The sequence below is a fragment of the Chrysemys picta genome, chromosome 1 (genome assembly GCF_011386835.1).
Source record: "Chrysemys picta bellii isolate R12L10 chromosome 1, ASM1138683v2, whole genome shotgun sequence".
Lineage (NCBI taxonomy): Eukaryota > Metazoa > Chordata > Testudines > Emydidae > Chrysemys > Chrysemys picta.
In genome coordinates this window covers 39319613-39339685 of record NC_088791.1, presented here as the reverse complement: position 1 = coordinate 39339685, position 20073 = coordinate 39319613, and the positions used below count along the sequence as shown (strand labels likewise).

The following is a 20073-nucleotide window of genomic DNA, read 5'->3' as shown; positions in this document are numbered from 1 at the left end:
ATGGTGTTGGGATCCAGTGAAGGGATGCCTCCAGCAGCCCCATTGAAGAAATTCTCCTCCAATACCTAGCAGGCTGTTTATAGCTCCTGTACAGGGATGGAGCAGCACAGAGGGGCTTGGAGAGATGGCTGGGAGAATGCCACCCATAATTTCTCAAACTGACTCTCTCTATAGAATTTAAACTCTCTCGTTTGAAGAAAGAAGAATAGTCCCACACAAATAAATTTTCTGATGCCCCAATCTACAGAGAAGATGCCTTGTAAACTAGCATTCCTGTGGTATCTTATGCAACAATAACCACAGAACACACTATTTGAAAATAGACAAGCATAAAGGTCCTCTGATAGAAGTGAATTGTACAGTTGGAATTGGAAACTTCAACACAATTATGCAACAGCCAGGAATTCTACCCAGAGTGGAGCATAAATAACCTAAACTGTGAGAAAATGTTCTCTTAGTAAGTCTCTTTAGAACCCAATACAACAGGGGTGAGCAAACTACGGCTCACGGGCCACATTCAGCCCACGGGACCGTCCTACCTGGCCTCTGAGCTCCTGGTCCGGGAGACTAGCCCACAGCCCTTCCCCTGCTGTCCCCCCTCCCCTGCAGCCTCAGCTCGCTCGCTCCACCGCCGGCGCAATGCTCTGGGCGGTGGGGCTGTGAGCTCCTGGAGCAGCGCAGCTGCAGAGCTCGGCCTGACCCGGTGCTCTGTGCTGCGTGGTGACTGTAGCGCCGCCAGCCACCGGTGCTCCAGGCAGCGCAGTAAGGGGGTAAGGGGGGGTTGGAGAGAGGGCAGGGGAGTTCGGGGGGGGGGGGGGTGGGCAGGTGTGACGTTATTGACATAAACTGGGACCGTATAGATCATTGTTGCAACCAAGGTCCTGTAGTGGCATGCAAATCTTGTATAAAGGGGGTCAAATGGGGTGTCTAGGACAAGGTTATGGTTTACTGGTTATGATTATGCTATCTATATGTGTGTATCAGTTTTGTAGTCGAAGTTATGAATATTGGCTCTATACTGTCTGTATAGCAAATTTATGCTATGCTGCTGGGTGACATCCCAGACAAGCTGAGATTAGCTCTGCCTAGCCTGCTTGATGGCCCATTAAGGACCATCAGCTATACAATGGACCCATTGAGAGAAGGCAGATACGCCTTGTAACTCAGCAAAGTATGCAGGGACTGGCCCATGTGACTCCAGACTCCATTTTGCTGTAATTTTCCACAGTAAGAACAAAGAGGTGTTCTTACACCTGGAAAAGACTATATAAGGCTGATGCCTCATCTCCATCTGGTCTTCAATCCTGCTTCGTACCTCTGGAGGAATTTTGCTACAAGCTGAAGCTTTGAACAAAGGACTGAGGACCCATCCCAGCGGGGGATGTATTCCAGAGACTTGATTTGAACCTGCAGTTTATTCCATCGCTGCTGCAAGCCTGAACCAAGAACTGTGCCATTACTGTATGTAATTGATTCCATTTAACCAATTCTAACTCTCATCTCTATCTTTTTCCTTTTATGAATAAACCTTTAGATTTTAGATTCTAAAGGATTGGCAACAGCGTGATTTGTGGGTAAGATCCGATTTGTATATTGACCTGGGTCTGGGGCTTGGTCCTTTGGGATCAGGAGAACCTTTTTCTTTTACTGGGGTATTGGTTTTCATAACCATTTGTCCCCATAACGAGTGGCACTGGTGGTAATACTGGGAAACTGGAGTGTCTAAGGAGATTGCTTGTGAGACTTGCGGTTAGCCAGGGGGTGAGACCGAAGTTCTCCTAGTCTGGCTGGTTTGGTTTGCCTTAGAGGTGGAAAAAACCCCAGCCTTGGGCTGTAACTGCCCTATTTGAGCAATTTGTCCTGAGTTGGCACTCTCAGTTGGGTTCTGCCAGAACCGCATTGTCACAGCAGGGGTCAAGGTAGTCGGGGGAAGAACAAGGGGTTGAATGGGGACGGGGACCTGGGGGGCAGTCAGGAAGGAGGGGGGGTTGGATGGGGCAGCAGGGGGCTGTCAGGGGCAGCGATTCCGGTGGCAGTCAGGGGACAGGGAGAAGGGGTGGTTGGATAGGGGCAGAGGTCCCAGGGGGGGCCGTCAGGAATAAGAGGAGGGGTTGGATGGGGCGGCGGGAGTCCGGGGGCAGTCAGGGGACAGGGAGTGGGGGTGTGTGGATGAGGCCATGGTCCCAGAGGGGCCGTCAGGGAACAGGGAGGGTTGGATGGAGCCAGAGTCCCGGGGGGAGGAGGGGGCTGGAGGGCAGATAGGAGGTGGGGGCCGGGCCATGACCCCCTCTCCTAACCAGCCCTCCATACAATTTAGAAAACCTGATACGGCTCTCAGGCCAAAAAAGTTTGCCCGCCCCGCTATACAAAGAACAAGACAAAACCCACATACATTACATTTCTTCACATGAACTTCTAATTGGAGAAATAAACTACTGGGTTATTCTGAACAGAGGTAAACCAACATTCCAACTCTGTACATTCCAACAATATCTTTTATCTAGTACTTTGAAAACAGAAAGGAAGCTTCAGAATACCCGTGTAATGTAGGTGCTACACATTTTTATCCCAATTTCCAGATGGGGAAGCTGAGGCACCAACGATAAAAGATGTGGGAGCCCATAATCACACAAGTCAATGGCAGTCCTGGAGCTCTGGAACAAGATCCTTGTTTCTCAACTCCCTATCCTGTGCTCAGACCATTAGGTGCTACCTCCTAACACTAGACAAGTGACACAGCAAAGAAGGCGCCTTTGTGCTGCCGCTGCCACAGGGAGCTGATTTCCGGCAGACAGGCCAAATGTTTGTTGACCGGTATTTTGAAATAAACCAGACAAGTTACTTGGTTAAGAACAGGTCCCCGTCTCTCTGCCCCCCAGAGATCTCTCCAGGCTGGGGGCCTGTCCAGCTCAGAGCTAGGGACAGGATCTCCCTGCCCGCACCACAAAGCACAGCTGGCATCAATGGCACAGGCTGGAGCCACCCTCAACTCTGACCAGCCACAGGGACTACTGCTCCCACAGGGCGGCGCGTGACGCAGGCAGCTCAGGCTGGAGCATCGCGGGGAGAGGAGCTGGCCTCACAGGCCTGCCCTAGGGCCCGCTGGCCTACAGGGCTGCCCGCGGGGCTGCGGCGAGTCAGGGAGCGATACCTGTGGCCGCCGGCCGCTTCTCTCCGAGTCCCTCCCCGTCTGCCCGTCGCCAGAAGTAGGCCAGGGCTCTGGACAGCAGCTGGAGCATCCCCAGCCCTGAGTGGGGCGCGAGCGCTGGGGCCCGCCCGCGCCACCTGCGGCCTCCAGACGCTAGGCAGGAGCCTGGGAACTTCGATGGAAGCTTCACGCCCCACACCCGCTCTACTCCCGGCTTCAGTCGCCGCTCCCCGGAGTCACGTGACGGCACGCCTCCCTCCCCCCACGTGGGCGCGGCGGCGGTTCGTCGCGGGGGGCGAAGGGGGCTGAGAGCCTAACCTTGCGCAGGCGCAGTAGTGGGCTCTGCGCGCGGGGCTCTAACAGCTGTTCTCTGTCGCAGCCCGAGGCCCTGGTAGAAGCGGCAGCGGTGCGGGTCCCGAGGTCACATGCAGAGCAGCCCCGCCCCTCGCACACAGAGCGCTGGGCAGGAGGGTTGTTCCCTGCTGTGTTGAGCATCCAAGCTCCGCCCCCCTGCTCTGAAGGTCGGGGATGGATCCTTCCCCCTCGGGGCCAGACTCCTTCACATGCCCTAGGGAGCCCACCACCTCTGAACAAGCCATTGTGGCCTCTTCCCCGGGGTGCCCCACTTCTACATGCCAGGGGGGCCTGACCTGCCTGGGGTGGGGGGGTGTACCCACAGTAGGAGGCCAAGCCATGGGGTGATGCACAGCAGGGGCAGGAAACCTGTGGGTGTTACCAGGCAGCATCTCTGTGCTCTTGACCCATAAGGACTGTTGCTATTCGCAGGCATGAGCCAGGAACTCGAGTTTCTAATGATAACAAGCCCTAGTCGCAGGAACCTTGGCTGGTGCAGGGCCCATGATGCACCTGGAAGGGGAGGCCACAATTTACAAGGTGCTGGTCTGGCTAGCTGTCAGGGGAATGCTGTGGAGGGATGCAGAGTAGCACTAAATCCAGTGCTTCGGTCATTGGAGATGAACCCAAACCCTGTTTCCTGACATCAGACGTGGATTTATTTTGGAGATACCACAGAGCCAAAGATACCCTTGTACCCTCCTATTGGTGTGCTCCTATAACTGTCTTTCCATAATTCTGTACTGTGCTAGGGTTGCCAACTTTCTAATCGCACAAAACCAAACACCCTTGCCCAGTCCCCTGTCCAGCCCATTCCCTGAAGTTCTGCCCCTTCTCCGAGGCCCCCCTCACTCCATTCACCCTCCCTCTGTCGTTTGCTGTCCCCCACTGTAGGGTTACCATGCGTCCGGATTTACCCGGACATGTCCTCCTTTTTGTGCTAAAAATAGCATCCGGGGGGGGGATTTGTAAATCACTCAAAATGTCAGGGATTTTCCCCCCCAGGCAGAGCAGAGCGAGCGGCTGGGAGGGCTGCAGGAAAGTCACGGGCTGGACTCCGGAGCAGCTGTAGAGCTCCTCCTCCCCCCTCCCTCCCTGCATTCTGAGCCGGCAGCTCCTCCTCCCCTGCAGCCCAGCGCCCCGCTCCCGCAGCACTGTGCAGGGGCAGCGACCGGGTTGTGTGTTGCGCTGGTGAGCGCAGCCACGTGTCCGGCTCGCACAGAGCCCAACACCATGTTCTGAGCAGCAGGGTAAGGGGGCCAGGGGGCAGGAGAAGGGGCAGGGAGGTTCTGGAGGGGGCAGTCAAGAGACGGGGGGGTCGGGAGTTCGGGGGGGGGCTTTTTGGGGGGAGTGGAGAAAGTTTAGGGCAGTCAGGGTACACGTAGGGGGTAGGGTCCTGGGGGGCAGTTGGGGGGGATCTTAGGAGGGGGCAGTTAGGGGACAAGGAACAGGGAGTCTTAGGTAGGGGGTGGGGTTCTGGAGGGCAGTTAGGAGCAGGGGTCCCAGGAGGGGGCAGTCAGGGGACAAGGAACGGGGGGGAGGGTTGGGGGTTCTCGGGGGGCGGGAAGTGGGAGGGGTAGGGGCGGGGCTAGGGCGGGGCTCCTCCCGTCCTCTTTTTTGCTTGCTGAAATATGGTAACCCTACCCACTGTCACTCACTTTCACCTTCACCGGGCTGGGGTATGGAGTTGGGGTTGGCGTGTGGGAGGGTCTCTAGCTGAGGGTGTGGGCTCTGGGGTGGGGCCAGAAATGAGGGGTTCAGGGTGCAGAAGGGGGCTCTGGGCTGGGGTTGGGGTGCGGGAGGGCATGCAGGATGTGGGTTCTGGGAGGGAGTTTGGGTGCAGAAGGAGGCTCAGGTTGGGGGCAAGGGGTTTGGGTGTAAGAGGGGGTGAGGGCTCCGACTGGGATTGTGGGCTTTGGGATGGGGACGAGGGGTTTGGGGTGCTACATAGCTGGTGCTTGGGGCAGGGGCAGCGTGCGGAGCCCCCCTGGCCGCCCCTGCGCCTAGGAGCCAGATGAGCTGGACATGCCAGCCACTTCCAGGAGCCACGCAAAACCAGTGCAGGCAGGGAGCCTGCCTTAGCCCCACTGCGCCAACGACTGGACTTTCAGCGGCCTGGTCAGTGGTGCTGACTGGAGCCAACAGGGTCCTTTTCGACGGGGTGTTCCAGTAGAAAACCGGATGCCTGGCAACCCTATATTGTGTCTAGGATGTTTGCACCCTTATCTGCCAGTTCATGCTTTCAAGGGTGATGTACGTACCTGCTCATTTGAGCATGTCTGTCATTACAGCCACTAGAAGTGGTACATAAACACCTTGAGGGAAGATAGTCAGACATACAAATGTAGCATGTTATTATATAGATTCTTATATAGATTATTTATTCTCATGTCATCTAAATTTTACAGGATTTTATCAGAATTATTGCTTTTGCTTGTTTTGAAACTTGGCATAATTACATTTTACACCAAATATTCTTAATCTGATTTAGGAGGAAAAAATATGTATTTTTCCTTCATTATTTTTCTTTCAATCAATGACTCCAGGGGAAATGTAATTTTAGTGAATCTGCTAGTTCAGTATCTTAAGTTTCAATTATGCATTTTCCCCAGTCTTCCTTTTTTAACTGAGATTGAGTAGCGTTCTTCAAATATTTCTTACGCTGGGGCATTGGTTTGGAAGAGTAGCGCGTGTCCGTGTCTGAGAGAGATGAGGTAAAAACACTCAGAAGGACATAGAGATGGAGAAAAGCAGCCTCATGGAGAGCCAGAGAAGCCCTGGTAACATAACCCTTTGATAAAAGCTAAGAGAGAGAACTTTTGGGTAAAGTGCTGACTGAAAGAAACTTGGAACTGTGAGGAATGAAACCAGTCTCCTGTTGTTTGATTTCTAATTTGTTCAGGGAAAGAGGACTTTGTACAGTCTTTATAAATAAGCAGGATTACATCAAAGAAATACCCAATGTCATTATCAAAAAGAACAGGAGTACTTGTGGTACCTTAGAGACTAACAAATTTATTTGAGCATAAGCTTTTGTGGGCTACAGCCCACTTCATCAAATGCATTTAGTGGAAAATACAGTAGGAAGATATATATATACACAGAGAACATGAAACAATGGGTGTTACCATACACAATTGACAAGGAGATGTGAGGAACTGGGGGGGGGGGGGGAGGGAGAATAAGCATGGGGAAATAGTTTTCTTAAAAAAGTTTATGCACTTCAGGGTGTTTAACAAATATATATTATTTCAGAAACTCTGTGTCTTTCCCCTCCCCCCCTACAGTTCCTCACATCTCCTTGTCAGTTGCTGGAAATGGGTCATTTTCATTACCACTACAAACAGTCCTTTTTCTCTCCCACTGATAATAGCTCACCTTAACTGATCACTCTCCTTATAGTGTGTATGGTAACACCCATTGTTTCATGTTCTCTGTGTATATATATATATCTTCCTACTGTATTTTCCACTCCATGCATCCGATGAAGTGGGCTATAGCCCACGAAAGCTTATGCTCAAATAAATTTGTTAGTCTCTAAGGTGCCACAAGTACTCCTGTTCTTTTTGCGGATACAGACTAACATGGCTGCTACTCTGAAAAATGTCATTATGAGTTTCTCTTACTAACGGAAGCAACCTGCCAGTCCCATAATATTTTATTGAGGATCACACTATGCAATTATTATCTATTTTATCATTGGAGAAAGACACAGATGGTAGAAATATTTGCATAGTGTTCTTCCATGAACAAAAAGGAACATAGGATTAATTATTTAGGGCCAATCTGTGCTAAGCTACATAGTGTATCTTCAACATAAACTACAGTCATCTATGATACATGATGAATTGCTAAGTCTTTAGTCTGTTCAAAACAATTGTCAAATTTTAATTATTTGATTTTTTTTGTAATAGTGGCTGATATTCACCTTTTTTGTTGAAGAATTTAATGTTTAATATTAGTACATATTGAAAAATGATGGCTTTTCTGAAGTTTTTGAAGCATACTCTGAAAGGTGCTGTTTTTTCAATATACTGCAGTTTGAACTGTTTATTGGTTACAGTGCAGTTTTAAGTGTGTACAAAAGACCCTCTAATTGCTGTAGCTGTCATGATGCCAATATCTTGAGGGTAGATGCATTCCTGTATTTTTTCATTTCCTAATAAGCAGAAAGAAGGGATTCAGTTGGACCATGACTATTGCATGTTACTGTTGCCTACTAGAATGTTAATTGTATTGTTTGACTAAAACTATGTTCTGTAAGGCTCAGTGCCAATATGAGTCAAATGTGCAAAGTTTATCTGAACATTCTGAGAAAACCAAGATTTAGTCATCAAAATATATTCACAAAAAATTCATTGGAAAGAGGCAAAGCATTCTTCTTGGTAGACACAGAGTTTCTGAAATAATATATATTTGTTAAACACCCTGAAGTGCATAAACTTTTTCTCTTATAAACTTTATTTAAGAAAACACTATACTTTCAAGTGTTCTCTCTCCTGTGAAATAAGAACTAAATTATTTGGAAATAATTCTATGTAAAACATTATTATTGGATATGGTAACATATATAACTTTGTTAAATTTATTATATATATTTTATTTAAATGTCTGTTATAATGTAGCACACTCATTTGGAAAAACATAAAGTTTAAATGTTTGCGTACCTATGGGTTTGATTTGGAATCAGGCTTATGAGAATATAGTACAGTCATCTTCCAGTGTATTCTCTTCATTAAAATTCAGGAGGCATTACTCTGTTCCCTGGCTTAACTGCAGTTTTTGCTGTGCTTTTGTTCCGTATGAATAGATGTTGTTGAAAGCCAAAGTGGAAGAGCAAACTTTTCAACGGCAGAATGAATCACTGAGCAGTGAGAATATCACAAAGTGTACAGACAATTCTACTCACAAAACTATTTTAAACTGACAACTAACTTTTCAATTTAAGGTAAGCATGCAGGTTTTTAACTGTTGAAAACTGTACAATAAATTATAATAATCTACCTATTATTGAAGGCATCAGAATGGGTTGGAAAAGAGAGAAGTGAACAAAAAATTAGCTAAATTTACAAACCTAATGATTGTTACTAGATACCATTTTAAAAAAGCAATAAAATATGTTATAACTGAAGTATTCTGAATAAATGAGTCCATCTGAATCATTTTAAAGTCTAAATATAATTTTTAGATCTTTGAGGATGATGCTTAAAGCCAAATGAAAATTAGGATATAAACATGTTTAGAAAAACTTCACAGTCTCTTAATAATGTTTAAAAGAAAAAAAAACTTTAGTTTTAGATATATCTACAAAGTTTACACTTAAATCACTAAATGCTAATTTTCTTTTGCTCTCAATCTTCTTCTAAAGATCTTTCTTAAATCCAATTTTATGAAATTAACTACAGTGTAAACAAAAAAGTGTTTTAGACATAAACACTTTTATTTACACTACAGTATAGTATTGTTGACTATGGATATAGGAAATTCTCTTCTTGTATAGAGCTTAATTAGTTAATGTTTGTACAGTACTTTGAAGATGTAAACTGCTAAGCACTAATTATTATTATTATTATTAGTTTATTATTTAATTTATTAAATTCTAACTGGATGAAGAGCAGTTTTAGTGCTCATGTGTCTAAAGATGTACAAAAACAAGACCACACTTTTTGGTATCTGCTTTTAGTTTGCATTTTCATGGTTTTTAAAAAATTTACCTCTATAAAGTGTTATGACCAGGGAAGAAGGTTACAGAGAAGAATTTAATTATGACAGGATGCCAACTTTGGAGCGTGGAAAGCAAGAGAATGGAAATTATGTACCAGATATCAAATCTAGTGACCTTCAGATATCAACGAGGTTTCATCCTTGTTTTAGTTATAGAACATGGATCTTTTCTTTGTTGATGGGGGTAAGTATTTTAAACATACTATTGCATTTCATACTGCAAGGAAAGTCTTGATAACTGTGAAGTTGTTCCTTTTGGGAAAGTTAATGAAATTAATCTCTTCACTGATGATGTTCAGGAGATGAAAATGTATAAATATTAAAATTCTATGTTCAAACAGAAACATATTTAGCAACTATAAATACATTTTCTAGCTAAATACATCACTTTTGTAAATCTGTTCAAGGCAGTGGTTTTATACCAAGGCTGAATTTGACCTGTAGTGTCCAAACATCACAATCTGAGAACATAAATCTGTTAGTGGCAAATATCAGGACACAGTCTCCCAGCAAGATGGTGACTGATCCTTTTCTTGGTCAGGATCTCTCCCAGGGGTCCAAAGATGCTGGTGCCTTTGTCTTCTTAAGTGAAAGGGACAACTTGGAAAGGTTTTCTGCCCCTTTCTTTCATAGTCTAGTGAACCTTTGAAGAGGATTCTTCTGAAGGTTACCCCTCAAACCAAAGTTTATCCAGACAGTGAGGAGGGTGACATGGAGTCTGGTGGTGAAAGAGGCTCCATTCTCTTTCTTCCTTCACTTGTGTTTGCTAAAATGGAAATTGTTCTGTTTCCTGCCATTACTTTGACTTACAGTAATTCCAAGCCTCGTTCACCTTCAGATCCTTGAGTTCTTCAGTTCAGTCCACTTCCCTAACTAATTCCCTTGTTTTTTTTAAAGTTTGCCCTTTTGAAATTGAGGACCAAGTTACAGATTTAGTTTTGTTTATCCTTCCATTTAGTTTAAACTGAATTAGCTCATGATCACTCAAACCAAGGCTGTCCCCTACCCGTTCTTCTATGTGGTCCTCACTATTCATCAATACTAGATCTAAAATGGCATCACCTCTTATTGGTTTGGTGACTATTTGGTGAAGAAATCTGTCAGCTATCACATCCAGGAAAATCTGGACCTTACTATTATTAGTAGCACCTGTCCTCCAATCTATAGCTGAGAAATTAAAGTCTCCCATAATCACACAATTCCCAGTAGTATTTATTTCATTAAAACATTAAAAAGGTCTCTATCCACATTGGATCCTGGGAGTCTATAGCACACCCCAAGCACTATCCCAGGGGACCCTCTGGCAGCTTTCTTTCTGAAAGTGATTTTGACTCATACAGATTCTCTTTTATCCATTCCATCACTTCTAATTGCTTTAGAGCAGGGGTCGGCAACGTTCGGCATGCGGCTCGCCAGGCTAAGCACTCTGGTGGGCCGGGCCAGTTTTATTTACCTGCTGACGCGGCAGGTTCGGCCGATCACGGCCCCCACTGGCCACGGTTCGCTGTCCCGGGCCAATGGGGGCGGCGAGAAGCCGCGGCCAGCACATCGCTCGCCCACGCCACTTCCTGCCACCCCCATTGGGTGACAGCGAACCGCAGCCAGTGGGGGCCTTGATCAGCCGAACCTGCCGCGTCAGCAGGTAAACAAACTGGCCCGGCCCACCAGAGTGCTTAGCCTGGCGAGCCGCGTGCTGAACGTTGCCGACCCCTGCTTTAGAGTCTACCTCAAAATTAATATACAATGCTACTCCACCACCTTTCCTTTATTTCTGTCTTTCCCGAACAGCACATACTCTTCAATATCTGTACTCCAGTCATGACTACAATTCCACCAGATTCCAGTGAGAATCTAGCAGCATCATTTGTTCCCACATGAAGGACAATCATGGATTCTTTCCTGCTCCAACTAGGATACTCTTCACCCTCAGGTTCACATCCTGTATCTTAGCTTCCCGCAGAGAGCACACCCTTCTGTTCTCTAGATCAGCTGTGGTGACAGGCCTGTTAGTTCTTCTTAGTAGAGAGTCACCAGTCACATAGACCTGCCTCTTCCTGGTGTTAGTGTGATTGTCTGGTCTGACTTCTGTTCTTTCTTGCTGCAAGTCCCCTTGTCTTTTGTTCTCCCTTGCAATCTTCTGCAAGTCATCCTCTGTCCTCCGTGGCTCTAAACTCTTCCCCTCTTCTTGTAGGAGTAGCCACTCTTCTCTTCTTCTTTGCCCTCCCACCTAGTTAGTTACTGCCTTCTGTGCTCCTCCTTCATTTTACAACTCAGCATATTTGTTCTTGAGCTCTATTTCTCCTTCACTCGCCAGTCTTTTCCTCTGCTTGGTTCTCACAGTCACATGTTTCCACGGCCACTTTCCTCACCCACAGTTCTCCAGTCCAGCTTACATTGGCAAGTCTTGACTTTTTCCTTCAGCCTCCTCTTGCCTTCCCTCCATCATCATCTTCAATCAACCATCATTTCTACCTGCATCCATTATGCCATTTCTTTTAAGGGTGTACTTCAGCAGATAATGGCTCAGACTACCATACTCATGATGAAACCCAAAGTGGGCCAACAAGGGAATGAGATGCGGATGCTTGTCTCTTAATGTGGTGAGTCAACTGCTGCCGCTCTCCCGTTGACTCTGCCTGCGCCTCTTGCAGCGGTGGAGTACAGGAGTCGACGGGAGAGCGCTCAGGGGTCGATTTATTGCGTCTAGACTAGACACGATAAATCGACCCCTGCTGGATCGATCGCTGCCCGCCGATTTGGCAGGTAGTGTAGACATACCCTCAGTCTCACCTGTTCTTCATGGAATGGGCCAATTCACTTCCCAGGGCACACTTTCATTGGCCATCTGACAAACTGGCTCTCTGCTCAGAGTGGGAAGATATAAAGTGCAGCACTGAAAGCACCTCCAAGATATAGTATACATAAAATATAAGAATAATTGGGTGGTATAGTGGTTTAAAACAGTAGAAGCATGATAATATCTGCATTATTTGCTTGGATCTTGGTGTATCTGCAGTTTTAGGGAGTGGAAGCCATAGAATTTGCACTCTCCTACATGGAAATAACTCAAGAAGGCAATAATGGGACATGAATGTATTGTTTTTCCTATGTTCTGAACCAATTAGGCCCATTAATCTTCTAAGGTCTGAGTTCATTCCCACCTAAATAAAAATGATTATTTTACTGTTAACTTCAAGTGGACCTGGATTAGATCCACAATCTGTGAATTCAGTAAAACAAACAAGGGTAATACTCAAAATAAATATCTATTTCTTAAAAACAAAACAAAAAAACCCCAGATGATTTAAAAGGGTATTTAGGTGAGGGTCACTGAGATTCACAGGGCAAACTGCAAACAAGAAAAACACAGCAGCAGGGGTGGCTCTATGTATTTTGCTGCCCCAAGCACGGCAGTCAGGCGGCTTTCGGCGGCGTGCCTGCAGGAGGTCCGCCGGTCCCGCGGCTTCAGCGGCTTCAGCGGCGGGTACGCCAAAGCCGCGGGACCGGCGGACCTCCTGCAGGCATGCCGCTGAAGGCTCCCTGACTTCTGCCCCCACAGGACCGGCAGGCCGTCCCCAGCATGCGCTTGGTGCGCTGGTGCCTGGAGCCGCCCCTGCACAGCAGTATGGTGGAGAAAGGTAAGAAACCAGTCCTTTCATCAGTGTATACAAAAACTCATACTGATTTTAATTCTGCATGTAGAGCATGGGCCAGATTGGGTATAACAATTAATACTTGCATGTGTGCATATAAGTAGTATTCTGTATTCTGCCCTGTAAAATTGAATAAATGGTGAGACTGTAATTCTCCAAAAGGGGTTATAATAATTCATACATTTCTAAATCAATTATGTATTTGTGAGGGCCTTAGTATAAATATAACAGGAAAAGCCAAAATTGAAAACCAGACTCTACATTTATGATTGGTCAGCTTTGTACAGGTAAGGTTTTTTCATAATCCAAACCTCAGCACACGGAATTCTTGAATTGCATATACAAGGTTTGGAACAATGTAAAAACCTGATTGTTCAAAACTATATGCCAAAAAGCATTCATGTACAATTTTGTGAGCATAAATTTAGAGGTTCAGTTGAGAGCCCTTTGATATTTTGGTCCTAAAAGGTTCATTTTTATAATCAAGCTATTTCAAAATTCAATTATGATATGACTACCTTCTAAGTATTTCTTTATATATTTGCCAAGTCATTAGACAATACTTAGCTCAGATGTGCTTGTACAATCCAATATTGTTTTAAGAGCCAGCAAAGCATGTTCTTTTGACCTGTACAGCTTTTGATGTTTTGCTTCATTATCAATTGTACAAAGACTGTGTTATTAAAAGTTCAAAAGTACTTTATTTTGAAAGGATTACTGGTTTTCATCTGTCCATTTGCTCTTTTTATACATTTTTGACATTAATTTATACCATATTGTTGCTTTGCAGACTTGCCTTCTTGTTACTTCTGGATTTTCACTTTATCTGGGAAATATTTTTCCATCTGAAATGGATTATTTACGTTGTGCTGCAGGTTCAGTAAGCATTCTTAATTAATTGCTGTGGCTGTCTGAGAATGCACACTATAATAAATAATTTTATGAACTTAATTTCCTTTTAATCTGTCTCTCTTCTTCATGCTCAAACTTTCTCCACCCACGTCATCATTTTATCCAACATTATACCTCCTCTCCCACCCACACAATAAATGTTCCTTATGTAGGTTTTCGCTGTACATTAAAGCTAAAGGGTTTTCACAAAGAATTGTTAGTAATATTGTGCTTGTTAAACAGCTGCCTGGTTTCTCACCAAAAGTGAGATGTGGGATGGGATGCAGTGATGCCCATGTATATTTTTTATATTATAAATTGTCTCCTGCTGCAGAGAAACCTCTAGGGAGGAAATTGCAGTTAAGATTCCCTTGTGGTCCCTCACCGTATATTGTATCTGGTGGATAGATGCTATTATGATAGATGGGTTTCATTCTCTCTCTCTCTCTCTTGGGTTTTATAAGGTGTACGTTACCAAGGTATCTAAATGTTAACAGAATGAAAGGTGTTCTATAAATATTATTACTTTATTAGTAAAATCTGTAATAATTTGACACTCTAACCATTGAACAACAAAGATAGGATTTTATGATATTGTTCCACTGCTGTGGTAATTTTTTTCATCTATCAAAATTTTGCAACAGACACCAGTTTGAGAGTTAAAGAATAAGGTTGGTAGAACAGATCAGGTTAAGCTATACACAACCATGGTCAATTTTTCCTATGGCATTTATCATCTCCATTTTAGATCTCGATGGGTATGATGAAGTTAGCTCAGATTCCTTTGTATACTGAAATACTCTACTGTGTCATTGTTATTTTGGTGATATATATATATATATGTAGCAATCTTGTTTCTAATTTAGGGCAAGACTGATACTTTATTCTGAGTAAAGGGCAGTGTAGCTGTATGACCACAGAAGCAGCTCAGGGAAGAGATTGTGATTCAGAGAGTGCAACAGGAGAAAAACAAAAGTATTCTAAGGTTCACTTTGCCTCTTCTCTTTGTGTCTTGCATCAAGTGCAACTTGGTCAGACTCATGGGTCAAAAAGAGAGTATAAAGTCTTTACCAACATATTACAAATTGGGAAATCAATGGCAAAACTCCCATTAACTTCAGTGGGAGCAGGATTAGGCCCTGTGTTAATGTTAACATGGGGGAGGGGAAGGGATTGTTGCTTTCACTCATTTAATCATTTTTCTTCCTTTAAAAATGTTCCCTCCTTTTTTGCTAACGTTAAAAATTGTAAATTAAGTGCTGGAGAGACACTATCGAGCATGTTAGCTAAATGCTAATCTGCTGTTATACTGGTTCTCACTGGCAAATTGACACTGTACAAATGTGGGACTCAAAGGGTGAACCCTGGCCCCAGTGAAGTCAATGGTAAAACTCCCATTGACTTCAGTGGGGCTGGGATTTGACCCAAAATATCCCTTGGACACAGAAGATGATTAATAGAGCTGAAAAAAATAATTGTTTTTTTGGTTCAGTGGCTGAGCTAAAAAATCTGGAAAAAAACATTTGTTTAGTTTCGACCCAAATTGAATTTTTTTTTCTCACTGAAACAATAAAAACAAAAAAATATTATTCACATTGACCACCGTGTTTCAAATGGTGATTCAAAAGGACATTATGAAATGAAATGTTAATTTGAAATGATGTTTTCTAAATGAAATGTTGATTAAAATGGATGTTTTCCAAACAGGGTAGAAATGGGTTGTTTTGCAAATGTTGAAATGAAACATTTTGACATGTCCAAGATATTTTTTTCCCAGGGTTATTTTTGACCTGAATTCACAAATATGTCTGTGCCCTCCACAATGCATTTTTCAGCAAATTTGCTATTTACTGAAAAAAATTGCCTAGCTCTAATGATTAGTGAAGGAAGCACAGATGATGTGGAATTAATTTTTTTGGCTAAAAACCATTTTCTATAGCTTTATTTTCATAGTTTTCTGTTTCACTTATAAATATCTTCTAACACTGCAGTAACATCCTAAATGTGTGGAATGGAATGGAGCCTGCAATGAGATACAAACCTCATAAGGGTGAACACTTGTGAGATAATAAGGTCTCTTCAGGAAAGTTTTCCTTTATGGAATGTAGACTATTTTTTCCCAGTACAACTCGCTATAGGCCACATTCTGCCCTCACATATAAACAGCTTCCAGTGAAGTCACGGGGGTCACAAGTACAGTTCTGAAGACATAATATAATCCCACAAATTAGTTTTACAAGGATCTTCAAAATTGAACTATCGTGAAAGCTGGTCAATTTTTAGGTCTAACAACTTTGGCTTTGTCTCTTTAAAATAACACGAAGGGTCCAGGGTTTCTTTTGTCTGCTTTAGAACTTTAGGCTTGCTGGAATTAATTTAAACTAACAAAGGCATGACATTTCTCCAGAAAGACCGCTGTTCTTTCATTGAAAGCCTAGCTATTGCAGCATACACTTAACAGTGAGAGACACTGTAGTTCATTACTGCTCTGAATCCCCTGGAATATTAAAATACAACCCATACTTGTTGCGTTTGAGACAAGTGTGGCAGCCTTTGATCTGAATCTCCAAGCTTTTGTTTGCTTGTTTGACCCTTCATATTATTTGAATATATGTTTATGATTTATTTATTTCTCCTTTTTCCCTCATATTATTCATTCACTTTCTAATGCAAAATGGATAAAGGAAAATTATTACAATATGTACCAGATCCTCTAAGAAACATGTATACTATTCTTATTAACATACATTTATGGGTTTTTTTGTAAGCAATTCTATTAATCTTTTGCTTCATTTATTTTTTCTAGTGTATTCCTTCAGCAGTTGTGAGTTTTGCTATAGCAAGAAACAAAGTTAATGTGGTAAGTGCTTGGAGGTTATATGATTATTAATCTTTTATTCTTTGGTTAGCTGAAAAAAATTCTTTTTGCAATTGTTTTACAGATACCCAATTTCCAGATTCTATTTGTTTCTACATTTGCTGTAACAACAACGTGTTTAATTTGGTTTGGATGCAAACTTGTTCTTAATCCATCGGCAATAAATGTGAGTTATGAAAAAATTATCAGCCATCTATGTATTTGTCTTTCTCATAGACTTAGAGACTTTAAAGCCAGAAGGGACCATTAAGATCATCTATTCCAGGGGTTCCCAAACTTTGGTTAGCGGCTTGGTCAGGGTAAGCCCCTGGCAGGCCACGAGACGCTTTGTTTACCTGAGCGTCCGCAGGTACGCCTGCTCTCAGCTCTCAGTGGCCGCGGTTCACCGTTCCCGGCCAATGGGAGCTGCGGGAAGTGACGCGGGCCGGGCCACCGCTTCCCGCAGCTCCCATTGGCTGGGAACGGTGAACCGTGGCCACTGGGAGCTGCGAGGGGCCGTACCTGCGGATGCTCAGGTAAACAAAGCATCTTGCAGCCCACCAGGGGCTTACTCCAAACAAGCTGTGAACCAAGTTTGGGAACCCCTGAGCTAATCTGACCTCCTGCACATTGCAGGTCACAGAACCTTGCCTACCTACTCCTATAATAGATTCATAACTTCTGGCTGAGTAACTGAAGTCCTTAAATCATGATTTAAAGACTTCAAGTTACAAGTTACAAGTTACAAAGTCACCATTTACTCTACTTTAAACCTGCAAATGACTCATGTCCCATGCTGCAGGTGAAAAACCCCAGGGTCTCTGCCAATCTAACCTGTGGGAAAATTCATTCCTGACCTCTCCTCTGTCTTTACATAACACATTGCTGACTAAGTTCATCAATAGTGTAATTTTATTTCAGTCAATGCAGTTATAACAGGGATTAATTTGGCCCCATAAACCTACATATTATGGAATGTATCAGAAGGAATTATTCAGCAGAAATTTTCTGTAGTATTCTGAGTCACAAAAGGCAGAAAGAGTATATAACTTGGGCCAGATCCTCAGCTGAGGTCAATGAGCATTTGCTAGCCAGGAATGATAGGAGAACCTACCCACACTCCCTATTCTGACAGCTGAGATAAATGGAAGGTATAAGAGTCACTGTTTCGACTTGGCACCACTCAATGATCTTTCTACATGGGAGGAGGGGAGTGTCTGCCAGATGTAGGATCATGGGCAGTGGGTGAAGCCCAAGGCCCCACCCCCTCTTGTTGCTCTCAGCCCTCCCATGGCCCGGGGCAGGGCTGAGAGCTCTGCTCCTCCCTCCCCATGGCCCCAGGTGGGGGGTGGTGCTGAGAGCTCAGTCTGGCCACGGGTGGGGGGTGAGAGCTTGGCCCTGGCCAGGCCTGTGGCGGAGCTCTTGGCCTTGGCCGGAGCTCTGAGCCCAGAGCCCTACCCCTGTTCTGCCCCCACTCTGTCTCTTTCCCCTGAAGCCCCACCCCCTGCTCACTTTTTTCCTCCCCCTCCATTGAGGCCTCAAGACCAGAAAAGCTTCTCTAGCCCCGGGGCGTAGTGGGGGGAGATTTTTCTGGGGACTCAAATTGGCCAGGGCTCCGTGGGCCATGTGGTAATCTGCCACTTCCCCCCCAGAGGTGTGAGGTTTGAGGAGGCTTAGCTTTCCCCAGGCTCCATTACACACCGCCAATGTGTAGGATCTCTTTGGATCATGGCTTTTGTCTCTGTAGAAGGCTTCCTATTCAGAGGAAAGGCTGGCTTATTATGGAAGGTTATAAAAATTATATGGGTGAAAGCTGTACAACTAACTTGGAAGAAAAAAACATATGCAAATCATTTCCCCAGTTGTCTTCCTATAGTGGTCCATATACCCAGATTCTTGAATTAGACCTTCACATGTGCCTTCAAATTGATTAAATGGAAGTTTCTCTAGATCTTGCCTGGAATAATGCTCAGAAAGAGCCATTGGAGAGAGTAAGATCAGAAGAGAAAGGAAAAGCTGACTTGGTGGACATCTTTAGATTAGCCAAGCTTTAATTTTTTTTTAATGATGCTGGAATATAAGAAGTGAGGAGAGGTCCCAAACCTTGGTATTTTAGTGGATTGCATCTTCAGGCTAAGTCTGATCTTTTCCTTTTTCTTCTTTGACTGATAGGTGACCTCAGGAACAAACCTACAAAAAGCCTTTTATGACTAACATTTATTTTGGAGTTCTTCACTGGTTAACTGGCATCCAGTCAATGAAGTTGACAACAGTCAACCAAAGAAGAATTCATCCACATTAGAATTGTTCTTACATTCAGCAATCACCATTAAAAAGTCAACATACAAAACAGCTAACATATAGTGGTGTCGAATTCACACAATATTCCCTATACCTAGAAAAGAAAATACATATGGTATCTCAGATATCAATATGAGGTAATGTTGCTAAATTTTATTTCTTTATTTTTAATGGTGACCATTATATCTTACCTCTTTGGCCATCTGCTAGACATTTAAAAAGTATAACAGAAAGCCACCAATATATAAATAAATAATTTGGAAATGAATGTTCTGTCCTTGCCTGTTAGCACCCAGAGAGTGTATCTCTGAATGTGTTTAACATAGTATTGTAAGTTACTTTGAGATCTGTACACAAAGAACACTTTATAAAAGTTAGTTGTTATTAGTATTATATAAGGCTTTTTCCAAAAACATTCCGACTGTTGCTAGCCCCAGTACAGTTACATCAGATTAGGAAGAGCAGAAACACTAGTGTAGAAAAAATATTGGCAGACCTTTAACTATTCTGTCATCTGCACCATTAGATGGTGGCTAAAATCCATACTGAGGCACCTAAATAACTGGTCTGATTTTCAGAGGTACAGAGCTTTCAAGTTAATAGTACAGTAGCTCTGAATATTTACTTTAGAACTTTTGAAAATCAGATCACTTTTATATATGTGCCTAAATTTAGACACCTACGTTTGAAAATTTTGACCTTTAGCTCTAGTTCCTTTTGAGTGATTGTGTACCTATACATTCCACTGCAGGTGTATGTGCGCCCGGAGCACTCTAGTCGGAGACTGTTGACAGCAGTACCACAAGGCGGTACATGCGCCATTGTTCACAGAGCCTAGGGTGTAAAAGGGGAATGTCCACAGACTGCCTCTCAGTTCCTTCTCACCCCGCATGGCAAGAGTTGCAACTCCCTGTAGCTTTTGCTTAGGTTTGTCAGCTTTTGAGAAATTACTCCTTTATAATGTATACAGTTAATTTATTAGTTGTTTATAGTGTAATTAGTGGAGTTATAGACTAGGGCCCTGGTGGATTTATTATGAAGGAATCCCCAGGCTTCAAGCAGTGTGCCACTTGCAGGGTCATTACCCTGTTAGGATGGACACAAAAAGCTGCTTTATCTGCCTTGGTGAAGTGCCTTTGAGGGAC

At 44.0% G+C, this 20073-nt stretch overlaps 2 protein-coding genes across 15 annotated transcripts in view; one reads left to right on the top strand and one right to left on the bottom strand.

Moving 5' to 3' along the window:
* The window catches only part of MOV10L1 (Mov10 like RNA helicase 1), a 75184-nt gene extending 71585 nt beyond the window's left edge, over positions 1–3599 (bottom strand). For 7 of the 10 annotated variants that reach the window (XM_065555053.1, XM_065555037.1, XM_065555063.1 and 4 more), the window contains exon 1: positions 3152–3414. In XM_065555053.1, coding sequence (XP_065411125.1) covers positions 3152–3239 — 88 coding nt within the window. In that variant the 5' untranslated portion in view covers positions 3240–3414. The other 3 variants (XM_065555048.1, XM_042844239.2, XM_065555077.1) reach the window with 3 other exon arrangements.
* MLC1 (modulator of VRAC current 1) overlaps positions 3510–20073 on the top strand; it is a 39066-nt gene continuing 22502 nt past the window's right edge. Inside the window, exons 1-6 of one of the 5 annotated variants that reach the window (XM_065555094.1) lie at positions 3510–3669; positions 8313–8450; positions 9275–9410; positions 13670–13759; positions 16577–16630; positions 16713–16814. In XM_065555094.1, the coding sequence (XP_065411166.1) occupies positions 9276–9410; positions 13670–13759; positions 16577–16630; positions 16713–16814 (381 nt within the window). In that variant the 5' untranslated portion in view covers positions 3510–3669; positions 8313–8450; position 9275. Of the gene's footprint in view, positions 3670–8310; positions 8451–9226; positions 9411–12785; positions 12865–13669; positions 13760–16576; positions 16631–16712; positions 16815–20073 lie in introns of those variants that run through there. The other 4 variants (XM_042844269.2, XM_042844255.2, XM_005286101.5 and 1 more) reach the window with 4 other exon arrangements.